Consider the following 18199-nt stretch of genomic DNA (forward strand, 5'->3'; position numbering starts at 1 on the left):
ATGAAAAGAAGCTGTTTCTTAGAATAAATATATTTGTGAATTTTAATTTAGTTTCACTAATTTAAGATTACACTTTTTTTCCACTTTTGATTTTTTTTTAAATCTAATTTTATAGAATATTGATACATTAATGAGACTTTTAAATTTCAGAAGCCGTCTGTTCAGTTTTCCAGAGCACCTTTTTTGCATTAGCAGACTAATAAATGATGTGCCAATTCTTTTTCTTACAAAGTTGAGAGGAATAAATCTGAAAATAAATATTGATGAACGTTTATTGTGTATCATACTTATGAAACTGAACTGTTTTCTTGAACTCTAATGACATAGACGGTTCCATTGCAACTGAGTCCCCATGTAACTGAACCCCAAGCAACTGAAACCTGTAAATGAACCCTCGTGCAACTCAACCTCATTTAACCGAACTCCCGTGTAACTGAACCCCGTACAACTGCACCCTCCTGCAACTGAATCCTCGGACTTGGTTTTCACCATCTACAAATGTGAAGTATCATTAAGGGGTAGAACACAAGCTAGAATATTTACATGTTAAACCTTGTCGGAATAGTTTGTTTTTAAAGTCCTTAAATAAATGCCTGGCAATATGATTCTTAAAAAAAAACTCTTGTTTTGTTGACGAAACTGATAGACTCCAAGATATAGACTTGAGAGAAAATTTCCAGGAACAGGTAAATACTAAAGTGGAGAGTTTAAAATATGACAATATAGAAGATGAATGAATTAATTTTAGGAATTTCTTGTAAAGTTGCTGATGGTATTTTAGGGAAGAAAGTTATAAACGGAGCTAGGAATATTAGTGAAAATGTTTACGTTTAATAGAGAGAAAGAGGGGCTTGTACAAGAATTATATGAGTGATTGATCATATGAAATTAAGAGGAATTTAAAGAAAGTGGAAAAGGCTTTAAAATTTGAATTAAGGAGGTGTGAAGTAGAGGCCATGGATGAAATTGCCAAAGACGTGTAAGATGAAGCCAGACGGCATAATAGTAGTATCTTGTACTGGTACGTTAATAAATTGAGAGAGAATAGTCAATCTGAACTTGTCCCTGTTAAAGATAGGAAGGGGCCCCGAAAAGGGGGTAGTCATCATAGTAGTAGAAGTAGTATTAGCAGTTTGTACATAATGCCTTTTGGTTAGTGCAACATCCCAGTCATCATACGTAAAAATTCCAAAATAATACTCAAAGTGGTTCACAAGGTATTGCTAATACGCCTTTTTACAACTGCATACACATATTGTTTTGACATTTGATTCAACTCCACCATCAGTATTCCCTGATGTTTCCCCCTAAACCCATATTTTTAGTAGTGATCGTAGTAGTAGTAGTAGTAGTAGTCATAGCAGTCGTAGTAGTGTTAGTAGCATGCTCATTTTCCCTTTTGTTTGGTTTAACATACCACTTATCACATTCTGTAAGTTACGACGTAATACTTTAAACCATTTCTGAAATATTGCTGGTATGCCCTTTTTACAAGCAATATGAACATAGTGTGTTTTGATTTAGCTAGATGCATAATCCTTTTAAGATATCAGAACAGCTTCACCTTAATACCCTTAGACTTAATTCCCCAAGCTGAAATTTAGTATCTTCAAAAATCTTATCAAAACTAAGATAAGCCTGCATAATTCAAGCATCCAGAGAAACGGGTCAGCTTTCTATAGTAGCCTATATATCTTTGCCTCTATGGTACTATACGGTTCATTTTTCGTTTTTCACTCTCATTTTCACTTGGTTTGGGAAAATCGGCTTTAACTCCCCCCCCCCAGGATTTCTTACGAAATTACGCCACGGCCCCCTTTCCAAATCATAAATCCCATATGTAAGCAATAAACAAACTGTGTAAACTACAGCCCTTATCCATGGGTCGTAGGGGGACTTTTCATTTCAGTGGTATTGCTACTGAATTTTTCAGCTATGTTGAACAAAACGGTTATCTTGAAACTTTGATTGGATGTCTTTTGAAGGAGGGTAGTGAAAGGGGAGTAGGATGGGCCTGGTGTCCTATTATTACTTTGTTTTGGCTTTCCCCAAATGACTGCTATAAAACTCCATTGGTGGAAAAATAAGATAAGCTGAACCTGCGATAATTAGAATTAACCAACGATGCAAAACTAGACCTATTCCTTGTTCCTTGTCTAAGTCTTAACTATCCAAAAACACCTACGAAAAAACAACGTATAGCGATGCAACGCTATAGCGTAGACTGTACGAAAGAGTCATAAGGCTTCAATGATTTATTGTTTATTATAATTGATTTAAAAACTTTTTCCACAAAATAGGCTATTCAGAGAAAAGTAAAAAGCTCCATAAAACCAAAAATGAGCAGTAATAAAACCAAATAACCTATCAAGGGTAAAATTACCACAAATCACCATCAATAAATAATTGAAACCCTAAAACGAACAGAAATTACAATATTTACCGATTATTCAAACTATAAACAAGCAGAAATTAACATAAATACGGCTGACAAACCCCATACCTTCTCAAGAGCAGAACATAATTTGTACTTCATTGAAAAAAAAGTAATTTACCCATTGTTAAAATAAATGGTTCTTATGGAAGGAATGGTCGTAAAATCTTTGGAGGATGCTCATTTGATTGGAAATCTAAAGTTCTAGTTCACTATTAAAGAATCAAAGGTTATCAAAAGGCAACCAGCGTCTCCCTCCTAACCGCCATTTTTGCCCAACTAAATCCGATCAAATTTTTGAAATAACCATTCTATTCAAAATAGTTCAAAGGTCAAATAATCATGTCGGGATTAACAACCCCGCCAGTAGCTTCCGGGGCAAAGTATGTAAGTTAAGCCAGTTGCTCATTACTAACACACAATACTGTAATGAAAAAGGTTCATTCAATTGGAGGTCAAAAGTTCCAGAGTCTAGTTCTAGTTCTTAAGTGTGAAAAATGACCGGAGAGCTTCCACTCCCATGCCTTTTCTTCCCCAAATATATCCGATCAAAATTTTTAGATGGGCATTTTCTTTAAGACAATCGAAAGTTTAACAAACTATTCGTCTAGGGTTCACAACCGTCAGCCTGGTGCGAGGGCTGGAAGCTATGCAAGTTGCCCATTGTTAACATATAATGCTTTTTTTTATCATAGGCAACGCGCAAGCGCTGCCTAAGTAAAGAACGATGTGGGCACAATGTGTTTCTTTTTGTTTATTTTTTCTCGATACCCAGGCACTTCGTATCGAAGGAGTTGTCTTAGAAACTTCGAAAAGGGCTCATTCAATTGGAAACTGGAGTGGCTAGAGCCCTTTTTAATAGTCGAAAGTGATTGGAGGGCAACTAGCCCCCCCACTCCCATTATTCCCCCAAACAAATCCAATCAAAATTTTGAGATTGCCATTTTGTTCAGCGTAGTTAATTTTCACATAGAAAAAATCTTTTTGAGGAGGACACTCCCTATAAACCCTTAGGGCAAGGGTTTTAAGTTATGCCCTGAGGGCGTATAAGAACAATGTTGGCACAATTTATCCTTTGTTATTTTGTGCCTTTACAGCAGAGCACTTCACTTTGAAGGTGTCGTCATAGGCATTTCAAAAGGGGCTCATTCGATTGGAAGTCGAGAGTTCTAGGGTTCTTTTTAATAGTCAAAAGTGATTGGAGGGCAACTAGCCCCCCACGCCCATCATTCAACCAAACGCATCCAATAAAAATTTCGGAGTAGCCATTTTGTTCAGCGTATTTGATTTCCAGATAGAAAATGTGTTTTTGAGGAGGACACTCCCCCACAACCGCCAGAGCATGGGTTTTAAGTTATTCCCTGGGGGCAAAAAAAGGTTTTTATAGAAGGCGTTGTCGTAGAAACTTCAAAACAGGCTCATTCAATTAAAAATTCAAAGGGCTAGTACCCTTTTTAATAGTTGAAAGTGATTGGAAGGCAACTAGCCCCCCCCCACGCCCATCATTCCTCCAAACACATCTAATCAAAATTTTGAGATAGCCATTTTGTTCAGCGTAGTTGATTTCCAGATAGAAAATATTTTTTTTAGATGGACATTCCCCACAACCCTCAGGGCAAGGGCGTTAAGTTATGCCCTGGGGGCATATAAGGTTTTATAGAAGGCGTTGTCTTAGAAACTTCAAAAAATACTCATTCGATTGGAAATTCAAAGGGTTAGGGCCATTTTTAATATTCGACAGTAATTGTAGAGCGACTAGCCCCACCCACGCCCATTATTCCCCCAAACAAATCCAATAATAATTTTGAGATCGCTATTTTGTTCAGCGTAGTTGACTTCCAGATATAATATGTATTTTTGAGGAGGACACTCCCCCACAACACTTGGGGCAAGAGTTTTCAGTTATGACCTCAGGGCATATAAGAACGATATTGGCACAATGTACTATGTATTATTTTTTCCTTTAGAGAAGGCCACTTCATATGGAAGGGGTCGTCGTAGAAACTTCAAAAGGGGCTCATTCGATTGGAAATTGAGAGTTCTAATGCCCTTTTTAACAGTCAAACTGATTGGAGTGAGACTAGCCCTCCCCACGCCCATCATTTCCCCAAACGCATCTAATCAAAACTTTGAGATAGCCATTTTGTTCAGCGTAGTTGATTCCGGATAGAAAATATGTTTTTGAGAAGGACACTCCCCCACATCCCTCAGAGCAAGGGTTTTAAGTTATGCCCTGGGGGTATATAAGGCTTTTATATAAGGCGTTGTCGTAGAAACTTCAAAAAAGGCTCATTCGACTGGAAACCTTTTTTACCCTTTTTAATAGTCAAAAGTGATTGGAGGGCAATTAGCCCCCATTCCACGCCCATTATTCCCCCAAACACATCCAATCAAAATTTTGAGATAGCTATTTTGTTTAGCGTAGTTGATTTCCAGATAGAAAATATGTTTTTGAGGAGGACACTCCCCCACAACCCTCAGGGCAAGGGTTTTAAGTTATGCCCTGGGGGCATATAACGCTTTTAAAGAAGGTGTTGTCAAAGAAACTTCTAAAAAAAACTCATGCGATTCGCAATTCAAAGGGCTAGTGCCCTTTTTAGCAGTCGAAAGTGATTGGAGCGCAACTAGCGCCCCCCCGCCAATCATTCCCCCAAACACATCGAATCAAAATTTTGACGTAGTCATTTTGTTCAGCGTAATTGATTTCCAGATAGAAAATATATTTTTGAGGAGGACACTCCCCCACAACCCTCAGGGCAAGGATTATAAGTTATGCCCTAGAGGCATACAAGGTTTTTATTGAAATCTTTGTTGTAGAAACTTGAAAAAGGGCTCGTTCGATTTGAAATTCAAAGGGATGGTACCCTTTTTAATAGTCCAAAGTGATCGGAGAACAACTAACCCCCTATCAAGCCCACCTTTTCCCAAAACACGTCCAATAAAAATTTTGAGATAGCTATTTTGTTCAACGTAGTTGATTTTCAGATAGAAAATATGTTTTTGAGGAGGACACTCTCCCACAGCCCTCAAGGCAAGGGTTTTAAGTTATGCCCTGGGGGCATATAAGGTTTTTGTAGAAAGTGTTGTTGTAGAAATTTCAAAACAGGCTCATTCGATTGGAAATTCGAAGGGCTAGTACCCTTTTTAATAGTCAAAAGTGATTGGAGGGCAACTAGCCCCCCCACGCCCATTAATCCCCCAAACACATCCAATCAAAATTTTTAGACAGCCATTTTTTTCAGCGTAGTTGATTTTGAGAAAGAAAATATGTTTTTAAGGAGGAAACTCCCCCACTCCCTCAGGGCAAGGGTTTTAAGTTATGCCCTGGGGGCATATACGGTTTTTAAAGAATGAGTTTTCGTAGAAACTTCTAAAAAAACTCATTCATTTGGAAATTCTACTAGCTACTTCCCTTTTTAATAGTCGAAAGGGATTGGAGGGCAACTAGCGCCCCCGCCCATCATTCCCCTAAAGACATACAATCAAAATTTTGAGATAGTCATTTTGTTCAGCGCAGTTGATTTCCAGATAGAAAATTTATTTTGAGGAGGACACTCCCCCACAACCCTCAGGGAAAGGGTTGTAAGTTATGCCCTGGGGGCATATAACGTTTTTAAAGAAGGTGTTGTCAAAGAAACTTCTAAAAAAAACTCATGCGATTCGCAATTCAAAGGGCTAGTGCCCTTTTTAGCAGTCGAAAGTGATTGGAGCGCAACTAGCGCCCCTCCGCCACTCATTCCCCCAAACACATCGAATCAAAATTTTGAGGTAGTCATTTTGTTCAGCGTAATTGATTTACAGATAGAAAATATATTTTTGAGGAGGACACTCCCCCACAACCCTCAGGGCAAGTATTATAAGTTATGCCCTAGAGGGTTATAAGATTTTTATTGAGATCTTTGTCGTAAAAACTTGGAAAAGGGCTCATTCGATTTGAAATTCAAAGGGATGGTACCCTTTTTAATAGTCCAAAGTGATCGGAGAACAACTAACCCCCCTATCAAGCCCACCTTTTCCCAAAACACGTCCAATAAAAATTTTGAGATAGCTATTTTGTTCAACGTAGTTGATTTTCAGATAGAAAATATGTTTTTGAGAAGGACACTCCCCCACAACCCTCAGGGCAAGGGTTTTAAGTTATGCCCTGGGGGCATATAAGATTTTTGTAGAAAGTGTTGTTGTAGAAATTTCAAAACAGGCTCATTAGATTGGAAATTCGAAGGGCTAGTACCCTTTTTAATAGTCAAAAGTGATTGGAGGGCAACTAGCCCCCCCCCCCACGCCCATTAATCCCCCAAACACATCCAATCAAAATTTTTAGATAGCCATTTTTTTCAGCGTAGTTGATTTTGAGTAAGAAAATATGTTTTTAAGCAGGACAGTCCCCCACAGACCTCAGGGCAAGGGTTTTAAGGTATGCCCTGGGGGCGTATAAGGTTTTTAAAGAATGTGTTATCGTAGAAACTTCAAAAAATGTTCATTCGATTAGAAATTGAAAGGGCTAGTGCCCTTTTTAATAGTCGAAAGTGATTGGAGGGCAACTAGCGCCCCCGCCCATCATTCCCCCAAAGACATACAATCAAAATTTTGAGATAGTCATTTTGTTCAGCGCAGTTGATTTCCAGATAGAAAATTTATTTTGAGGAGGACACTCCCCCACAACCCTCAGGGAAAGGATTATAAGTTATGCCCTGGAGGCATAACTTATGAAGTAAACTCCCCCAAAACCCTCAGGGCAAGGGTTTTAAGTTATGTCCTGGGGGCATATAAGCTTTTTGTAGAAGGCGTTGTCGTAGACACTTCAAAACAGGCTCATTCGATTGTAAATTCGAAGGGCTAGTACCCTTTTTAATAGTCAAAAGTGATTGGAGGGCAACTAGCCCCCCCCCTCACCCATTATTCCCCCAAACACATCCAATCAAAATTTTGAGATAGCCATTTTGTTCAGCGTGGTTGATTTCGAGATAGAAAATATGTTTTTGAGGAGGACACTCCCCCACAGCCCTCAGGGTAAGGGTATTAAGTTATGCCCTGGGCATATAAGGTTTTTAAAGAAAGTGTTGTCGTTGAAACTTCTAAAAAAGCTAGGGCTAGTGTCCTTTTTAATAGTTGAAAGTGATTGAAGAGCAACTAGCGCCCCCGCCCCCACGCCCACCCATCCCCCAAACACATCCAATTAAAATTTTTAGATAGCCATTTTGTTCAGCGTAGTTGATTTCCAGAGAGAAAATATATTTTGGAGGAGGACAATCCCCCACAACCCTCAGGGCAAGGATTATAAGTTATGCTCTGGAGGCATATAAGGTTTTTATTGAAATCTTTGTCGTAGAGACTTGAAAAAGGGCTCGTTCGATTTGAAATTCAAAAAGATAGTACCCTTTTTAATAGTCGCCCACCTCTAACGTCCACCTTTTCCCCAAACGAATCCAATAATATTTTGGGCTAGCCATTTTGTTCAGCGTAGTTGATTTCCACATAGAAAATATAATTTTGAGGAGGACACTCCCCCACAACCCTCAGGGTAAGGATTCTAAGTTATGCCCTGGAGGCATATAAGATTTTTATCGAAATCTTTGTCGCAGAAACTTTAAAAAGGGCTCATTCGATTTGAAATTCAAAGGGATAGTACCCTTTTTAATAGTCGAAAGTGATTTGAGGGCAACCAACCCCCGTCTCACGCCCACGTATTCCAAACACATCCAATCAAAATTTTTTGACACCCATTTTACTCAACGTAGTCGATAATTTTGGAAACTCGATTTTTAAGAATGGCAGCCCCCCCCCCCATAGCCGTCAGGGGAAGGGTTGTAAGTTGTGCCCTGGGTTATATAAAGTTTTTTTGAAAGTGTTGTCGTAGAAACTTCAAAAGGGCTCATTCAATTGGAAATCGAAAGGACTAGTGCCTTTTTTAATAGTTCAAAGTGATTGGATAGTGGCTAACGCCCCTCTCACGCCCACCATTTTCCAAAACACATCCAATCAAAATTTTGCAGGCCCAATTATAAAGTCTTAAAAAAAGAAAAAATTTAAAGTGTTATTTTCTTTTTCCCTGAAAAGACTATGTCAATATAAAACGAACAGAAATTAATTTTAAAAACTATTTCCACAAAATAAGTTTTTCAAAGAAAAGTAAAGAACTCCATTAAACAAAAAATTAGCAAATATAAAATCAAAAAATCTACCAAGCGTGAAACTACTTCAAATCAGCATAGATAAATAAATGAAACCCAAAACGAACAGAAATTACAATAATTAACCGAGTCAAACTCAAAACGAGCAGAAATTAACACAAGTTGTGCGCAAAACCCCAATGCCTTACCAAGGCCAGAACAAAATTTGCACTTTACTGAAAAAATACAAATGAATATGCATTGTCAGTTTAATATACATATACTGATATTTAGTAATCAAAATGTTTATATTATTTGATTTATTAAAGTTATAAAAGTAAAAACTTTATATTTTTTCAGTAAAGTGCAAATTTTGTTCTGGCCTTGGGAAGGCATAGGAGCCAATAGGGGCCTCTGGCCAATAGAAGGCTGAAAGGGCGTTAGAACTCTTCTGTTTGCGTAGGTATCTCTCCATTTTGGTTTGACTTGATTAATCATTGTATTTTATGTTTGTTTTGACCCTCTTTCGTCATAGATAGTGATTCCAGTTCATTTTAGACTTTAATTCATTTTTATTTCACTCCGTCTTTGGTTTATTGCAACTCTTTTTGAAATTTTTTGAAAAAATCTCTTTTATTTCTTTTTGAATTAATCAATATAAAATGAACGGTTTTGTGCAGAACGCATCTGCATTATCGCTAACGGTTATATGTTCTTTTATTTTAAATTAATTAAAAAAAACAAAGTTTTCCGAGGGAAGTAAAGAGCGAAGTTGAAACTTAAAACGGACAAAAATTATTACTTCACAACCTATTAAATACATATGAATAAAAATAGTACAAGTAAACCAATTAATTAGTTTTCCCTATACTTCTAGGATTATAGAAAACTAGCATTTTACTGAAAACACAAAAGTCAAGTATAAAAAACAGGAATAATGATTTTGGAGGCAAAAGTGAGTATGTAGCCTGACAGCAATAAACGAATTTATAAAACTTTTCATAGTCTTACACCAGTAATTTTCAGTATACAATTAGAATTATCGTAAAAAACATAAGGGTAAAATTAAATATTTTTTTCAATGACCACAAAGTAATTGAACAGCATACAGAAATATTAGATTTATTTATCAGGTAGAATTTCGGTCTTGCCAGCTGTAATACCAATAGTGAGTAATATACAGTCGTAAATTGTAAGAAACATGCTTTAATATTACTTCAAATGAAGATCAAATAAGACATAATATAAACTCTGGAAATTCGATTATTTTTCTCTATTCAACACTGGATTTCAAGCTATGATACAAATTCTAAAGCTAGTCTATAGTCCTAATACTATCAAGATGGCTTTACTTCAAACTTGTGTACAAACTAATCTTGACATGTCCTTTTCAGAATCAAAACGAGAGCCAGTCATTGTGCAAAAGTGATACCAATTAATCAAAATTAAACATAAAAAAATAAAGCAACAATTCTAAAATAGATTGTTGCTTTATCTTAAAAGGGATTGATCCTAAAAGAGATTAATAATATTTTTATTCTGTAAAAAAGTGTCCTTAATTGGTTTGCTTTTACTGTACCAAAACTTCTATATTATTTTTGTGTTTTCAGTAAAGCGTTAGTTTTCTATAATCCTAAAAGCAGAGGTAAACATAAATAGTTGGTTTATTTGTAATTTTTTTTATATATATTAGATAGGCTGTGAAGTAATAATTTTTGTCCGTTTTGAGTTTCAACTTCACTCTTTACAACCCTCGAAAAAACTTTGTTTTTTGAAATCAATCTTTGTTCAGTTTGTGATTAAAATTAAATGTAGAAACAACGCTGCCATGATCTTTTTTTCGTTATAAGGCGAGATAAGACAGCTCTGAAAACACTGCAAACAGCATTGACACCTCTGAAAAACTTTCAGCCTATAACATAAAGTTCATTATTGATACTTCACAAAACAATACATGTTTTCCAGAAACGTTTTTTTTTTGCTCTGCCGTCAAAAAGCTGTTTTTACTCGGCCGACTTCGCCAATCGAATGAGCCTTTTTTGAAGTTTCTACGACAACGCCTTCTATAAAAACCTTATATGCCCCCAGGGCATAACTTAAAGCCCTTGCCCTTAGGGTTGTGGGGGAGTGTCCTCCTCAAAAACATATTTTCTATTTGGAAATCAACTACGCTGAACTCAATTGCTATCTCAAAATTTTGATTGGAAGTATTTGGGGAATTGATGGGCATATGGGGGGAGGGGAGGCTAATTGCCCTCCAATCACTTTTGACTATTAAAAAGGGCACTAGTCCTTTGAATACCCAATAGAATGAGCCTTTTTTGAAGTTTCTACGACGACGCCTTCCATAAAACTTTATATGCCCCAAGGTTATAACTTACAACTATTGTCTTGTGAGATGTAGGGGGAGTGTCCTCATAAGAAGTATAATTTGTCCGAAAACATCAACTACGCTGAACAAAATGAATATCTTCAAACTATGATTGGATGTGTTTGGGGGAATGATTGGCATGGGTGGGTGGGGTGGGGGGGGGGGGGGCTAGCTGCCCTCCAATCACTTTCAACTATTAAAAGGGGCACTAGAAATCTCGATTTCCAATCGAATGAGCCCCCTTTGAAGTTTCTATGATGACCCCTTCCATATGAAGTGCCTCTTGGGAAAAAAACAATAATAATTGGAGCCGTATGGCCTTTACTATAGACAACGCTATAGCGTTGCCTCTGACCTAGGCAGGAGCAAAAACTAAGGGGGCAAGGACGTCCCTTCCCCTCAATTACCACCGTTAGAACTAGCACACAGGGTTCATCGCAGAGTGAAGTTTGAAGGTTCAATTCAAAACTGTTGATCATTCAAGCTTAATTTTTGATGGATTTACTGTTGAAAAGTTTTTAGCTTTAGTTAATTTGTTTTTGCAATAATCTTTTACTTTTAAGATGAGTAGGTGATTTATAAAACCTATTAAAAGAGTCTGGAGGGGGAGTATATGTGAGGGGTTCTTATAAACCTCCAGTTTAGCGCTTTGGACCATAAATATTGCAATTAGACCCTGGCACCACGCCAACACATTGACCGAACGCCGCCAGCGAGAGGCTCGGTTGACCGCTGTTGTAGTGTTGCAACGCTGCCGGCAATACTGCCACCACTGGCAGAGGCAGCGGCGTTCGGTTGACTTGGAATTAATTTGACGGCAATTCTTTATTGCCTCAACCGCAAAGTTGGAGCTTTTATTTTTTCGTGTGGTTAAGTGTTTCGATTTTCCTGATTAGAAATCAAGCAGGGCTTGCACTATCCCTTAATTCGGGGATTTTCTTAAAGATCTCTTTGTCACGCCGAAAAAAAATTTGGTTCCCCGAATCCCCGAAAATCAACCAATCACGGTGCCACCCCTAGTGATTTATCATTGACAACCACTTTCAAATACGGAATAATTGCTTTTAGTTTTAAGTTTTAATGTCGCTCCTTACGTTCAGTAAAAAGAACTTGTTTTTTATTTAATTTCTGAACGTTTTTCAACTAATGCAGGTTCAATTTTGGCTCACTGTGCATGAATAATCAAAATACAATTTGCATATTAGTTTTGGCTGATTCATTCCGGATATGAAGGGTCGCCTCTCCTCAGTACCTTGCTCTTTACGCTGAAGTTGTTAACACTTTTAAAAAATCTGCCTGTTCTACTTAAACGGCCCCTGTGTTTCAATTTTAGTGAACAGTGAAACTTTAGCGTAAAGAATATAATATTGAGGAGGGAGCAACCCTTCATACATGGCATAATTTCTGTTCGTTTTTCAAATATTGCCGGTAAATCTGGCTAACCATCTATGAAATGTACCCCTCCCCCTCACGGAACTCCTCCGTGGAAATTTCATCCAACGTAAAGTGCACACCCCTCCGTCAAATTCCCTCCAGACAGTTCCTTCTTGGCTGAGAATTCCCCCTCTCTGTAAAATTGCTTGTGGACAATTCACCGCGAAAAATTTTCCTTGGCATTTTTTCATTGGAATAAGACTTTAATCTATAATCGGTTTCTCGGTCACTCCAGAAATGCCCCCTTCCGTAGAAATTATTTCCCAGAAAACGAAACGACAGAAAATAGTCCCCGAATAATTCCCCTGGGACATTCTCATATAAAAAATTTGGCAAAGAGAATTTATGACAATTAAAAAGTATTTCGTATAGTAATTCTGTCAAAACCCCCCATCGTAACATTTCCCCTAGAATATTCACTCATCAAAAATTTCCCTCCCAAAGGAAGATTCTCCCCTTAGAAATCCACCTTAAGCGCTCCATCCCCCACCCCCCCCCCCCCCCCAAAAAACAATGGCTGTATACTTTCCAATAAAAAATACAACATGTAAACAATGGGCAAAGTTCACAACTTGCAGCCCTTCCTCGGGGACTGTGGCGGGTCATTTTATACCTAAAGACATATTTAGTAGATATTTTTAACTATGCTGAACAAAATGGCTATCTGAAATTTTTGATCCAGTGACTTTGGGAAAAGATGAGCCTAGTTGCCCTCCTATTTTTTGGTTACTTAAAAAGGACACTAGAACCTTTGATTTTCGTTCGAATGAATCCTCTCGTGATATTTTAGGACCAATGGGTCAATACAACCACCCCTGGGAAGAAAAAAAACAAAGAAATAAATCGCATCCGTGATCTTTCTTCTGGCAGAAAAAAACACAATATTCTACATCTTTGCATATAGGAGCTTTAAATCTCTACAATAGAGTTATCTGATACGTTTTTCTGATGGTGTGATTTTCATTAAGATTCTACGACTTTAAGGGGTGTTTCCCCCATTTTTCGAAAATAATACCAATATTCTCAGGCTCGTAACTTATCATGGGTAATACTACACTTGATAAAATTTGTATATTTGAAATTAGCATAAAAATCCGATCCGATTTGTGTGTACTCCCTTTTAATTGGATTCCTTGGATCTTATTGAATGCCACGGATAATCTATTATCTATTATTTCACCTATTATGCAAGGGTTCTGAAACGCCACAGCTATTTGTTTTCTACCAGCTTTCTACTTCTCTTGACGAATAACGAAGAAGACCAGCGTCCAGCCAGCGACTCGCGAAATTTTTAACTCATGAATAGGCCCGATTCTTTTGTATATTCAAGCTGGGATTTGAGAAAGACTGATGAAAACATTAATGTTTGCGGTCAACATTGATCTCATTGACGGCGGCGCGAAAAAATCATCGGTGGCGCGCCGCCGCTGCTATTTTTGGCCCCACCACCGGTCTTCCCTTATCGGTGTGGCACCGGGGTCTAGTCGCAATGGTACCGTTTTATGTTTTCAAACTCTTCCACTTAAGAAGTGGTACCAAAATTGCCGTTTTTAGTGCTATATGGCACTTTTGGAGGATAAAATTGATAAAAAGCACGTAGATATGAGTAATAAGTTTAAAATGAGCCTTCCCAGGATATACTTTAAAAAATACGTGCATCACATTTGTAAAAATAGTGGATTATCTGAAAAGTAATCATAAGAAGGGACAAACCATGATCGAAAAAAAATCAAGCTGAAATTGGACGCATGATAGGCCTAATCTAATTTTAAGTCGAGCGCTGTACTAACAGAACTGTTTAAAGTTTTACTGTTGCTCCTTACTTTCAATTGAAAAAACTGTTTTTTTTTATTTAATTATATAAAAGAACAAGTCAAGTAGGGATAAGGCGTTTAATTAAGGTGACTTAGTGAATATGTTCAACTTGTCTGTTACATGTCAGACTACCTTTGAGAATAGGTCCGCTTTAGCTGAATTATTTTAACGTTTTTGTGTCCAACTTCTGTCTAATTCGAGAGTTCAACCTCAGCAATTAGCTAGATTTGTTGTTGGTTTGCTGTTCATATTTTCATTATTATAAAATTTTGCTTTATCTACCTGGCCGTTATTGGAAAAGGAAAATATCTCCAAATTTATAGCTATTTATATTATTAAGCGGTTTGAGAAGTTTTGGGATAAGCTGGCAACAGATGCATTTTTCAATTTATGGCCCTTCCAGAATCTAATATGGCTTATGAAGAAGTCACGAGTTCTGTTGTTTTGATTTTCATTATCTGGCTAGTGTTTTTATTTTTGCCACTATTTTTGCAATGTTATTTCATTGTATTCTGTTCTAATTGTGATTGTCTTTTTATTTTTTTTCTGTTTTGTTAATTTGCGACTTTCGTAATTTTATCCAGTGGAAGAAAATTGGATTATTTCTGTTAATGATTATCATGTTTGGAAAATAAGACATACTTGACAATCATAGAGTCCTTCATCTTCTTTCTTAACAAACTTAATTACCAGTGTCCATGTATCGGGAGATTCATGCGCTAGTCGAAACCTCTCGTCTTTGTAATATACTTGCGTTTCTGAAGTAAGTATCCTCCAGTCTTTTAACCTCACCCAGGATACCTGTAAAATTTGAGTGTCTTATAATATTGCCTTTGCGAATTAATGAAGATGGTAATATTTTACTGAAAAAAAAGCTACTATCAAAACAATTCGTGCTGTATGTGAGTCACTAGCTAACAAATAGAATGTCTGTGGCGTTTTGAAAAAAGGGTCTAAGTCCACTTTTAATAATTTTACAGTAGAGCAAAATGAAAATCTTCCTCAAAAACCAGAATTTAAGAAACTTGAAACTTTAAAGACGGATTCTTAGTTAACTTTTCGATCGGAATTTACTGGAAATGTGCAAATTGCTGATTTGCTTGTAGATAATTGCTTGGAAGATAATGGGTATAAGTAGTAAGGCCATAGGGAATATGAAATACACATACAATTACACATGAATTGTGCACGGAAAAGCATAGGGAATATCACAAGAGATTGCGTAATATGACTTACCAGGGTCAGTCACCTATTACTACGACCGGTACATGCCTTACCAGACGGGTTTCTAAGGTAACACCCATTTTTTTGGGGTCAATCAGAGAGAGAGCGGTGGTTACTCCATATACAGTAACTTGATTAGTAATTGGATTCAAATATAAGGAGTAATTTTCAATGTAGTTCATATTAGTAAGAGAATTGAATTCAGAGAGAGAATAGTTTATTTGACAGGATATTTGTGGAGAAAAAATGAGTGGTGCATTTACATTATTGGAGATTAATGATGGAACCGACAGCAGCAGCAGCAGCAGCGATATACGAGTACACAATGTAGCTGTGGAAATAACCGCTGGCTGTAGACTATGCCATGAATGGGATAGTATGTATGCTAGATACGTGATATCATTAAGCAGATTTAAGCAGGAGGAGCAGCTATGTTTTTCTGGAAAAGTGAATTTTATCCATATACATAAACTTTGGTCAGCATTAGATGTCCTAACAAAATATATTGATGAGAACAAATTGCATCACTGAATATTATTTTTGTAATTATGTTCAATAAAAATGTTTCTAAATCAATGGCATTTTTTTATTTCTATATTAGACTAGCGTATATCTTCTAGAGTACAAAAAGAAATTCTGGTTAATCTGAAGATGGTTGTGAGAGAGTTAGGACTCTAAAAAATGGATTGATTCGAGAAAGAGCGAATCATGAGGAATCTAGTTCTTATGGAAAAACGTTTGATTCTAGATGATGATTTTCTAGAGTTTTCTTTTCAAAGTAAGATATTTCCTCGGGGAATGCTTGTTGATATAATGAAAACTGATTCTCCATCATTAGACTATTGTATGAAGCTTCTACGTCGTGGTCCAAATACATTTACACAATTTATTGATATATTGATCACGACACGGCAAAATGATATTGTGGATATGCTTATAAACATTATCTCTGAAATTTAAGACTTTTTTCGTGAGAAAGATGGTGCTCAAGGATGATTTACTCCTCTCTATCTTTATCTCAGATAATTTTTTTAGTTGCTAGCTCAGTTTCATTGTGGTAGTGAGAGTGTCAACACATGACAAAATGTTCCATACATGTCCGTTATGTATGTACACACTGGGCAGTTGGTCATCATCATGTGAGAATTGCACAATGATTGATGAGTATGATGAAAAGTGTAGATTATGCAACCCGTGTAAATTGCATAGAGGATATGCTGTACAAATTAAAGGTTGTAATTCCTGTCTTGAAGAGGTGTGTGACTCTCATCCTAGAGGCCACCCATGTTCCAATAGCTACTATAATAGTTTTATGTAGTGCTGGTGCATAAATCTAATTGTGTTTGGAAAGAATCCTGGCCGGGGTTTTGGTTTAGTCCAACGAAGTGTTTAATGTTTTTTTTTTAGTATACTCAGTGACGATGAACCGGGCCAACAATTCAAATTCTGGGAAAGAAAGAGACTATGGTTTATACTTCAACATCTTGAATATACTTGGTGTTATGTTTACAAGCACACTGATTTGTATTTGGCTGTGACGGAATGTGATTTGACACTTGAGGACACTGTTTGTGAAATTGCTTCAAATAAGCAAATTGAAACATGTGAATTCTATAGAATGAATGAGAATAGTATAATTGACTATACAAAGAGATATGACAAGAGTGAAATTACACTCTACTGTAGAAAATGTGACCCTGACATTGCAGTACATCAGGATCAGTACACTGTGAATTCAGATAATCTATCTGCACTAGTTGTTGTCGACAAATACCTAGTAGTGGATGAAATCTAAAGAGTACAAAAGTCGTTTAATCATGTATATACATTTTTTAATAATAAACAATTTCACATACTTCTTTAGAACATTTTATTATTAGGGCACTAAAATCAATATTAAATACACTTGTAAGTATATTTTCCACTAGAAAGTCGTTCAATCGAGGTAAGTCAACGTAGATGTCGAGAAACTGCTTGTAGGTGTAGCCACGACATCTGAATATGAAAAAGAGTAGTGCATGAAAGCCACATGTCTTAGTTGTTAAATCCTGTACTCTTCGTTGATTTTGAATAATGGTTTTCCTCCTGCTTTCAATAAAGTTGCTGATGTATGGAGCGTAGAATTTATACGATAGGCCAAGAGGATCAAAAAATTCAATATTCTTCGCTGTTTGAAAGATGCATAGCCAATGACCGGTCTTCAAAGTCGATGGACTGCTATTAACAATGATTAGGGTATTGTTAAAGCTTGGAATTTTTTCAATGAAGTCCGAAGGTATGCAATAGGACTTGTACTGGGACGTGTATGGATCCATACTAAATACGCTGATTATTTGGTTTGTGTTCATGATGCTAGGTCTAGTAGAGCCCTGCCGTCGGGTCTGATTTCCCAATAGGTTTCAAATTGACTCAGTGATATTAGGGTGATACTCTCGGTCAGAGCATTGGCAAATGTACACTCAAAATGCGAAGTCCCTTTTCGTACTAGTCATTTATCTCAAGTCCTTGACATTTGCGAAACTATAATGAATTTTTGAGGCCACTTTATTAATTATTTTTTTTTCAATCACCTGAGAACAATTATCTAGGGATTGTATGATCAATTTTTACACAGTTTTTTAGGATTATCTTTCAAATTATAATGTTTTTAGTCGACTACTATTCACTTTGCACACAAGGCTAGACAGACCAAAAAAAATAAAATCATGGGGGGATTCAGTATAGGATCCAACGGCACTACCACTCTTCACAAAGGCCAAAGCCATTTTTGATGGGATTTCTTCATTGATAAATGATGAATCGCTATAGCTA

At 36.8% G+C, this 18199-nt stretch overlaps 1 protein-coding gene across 2 annotated transcripts in view; it reads right to left on the reverse strand.

Moving 5' to 3' along the window:
• The window catches only part of LOC148947167 (zwei Ig domain protein zig-8-like), a 326989-nt gene that overhangs the window by 20425 nt on the left and 288365 nt on the right, over positions 1-18199 (reverse strand). Inside the window, exon 4 of one of the 2 annotated variants that reach the window (XM_089097298.1) lies at positions 14855-14965. In XM_089097298.1, the coding sequence (XP_088953424.1) occupies positions 14855-14965 (111 nt within the window). Of the gene's footprint in view, positions 1-14806; positions 14966-18199 lie in introns of both variants that reach the window. The other variant, XM_089097297.1, reaches the window with a different exon arrangement.

Source organism: Artemia sp. Qi Xiang Cuo, chromosome 11, assembly GCF_049724085.1.
Source record: "Artemia sp. Qi Xiang Cuo chromosome 11, ASM4972408v1, whole genome shotgun sequence".
Lineage (NCBI taxonomy): Eukaryota > Metazoa > Arthropoda > Branchiopoda > Anostraca > Artemiidae > Artemia > Artemia sp. Qi Xiang Cuo.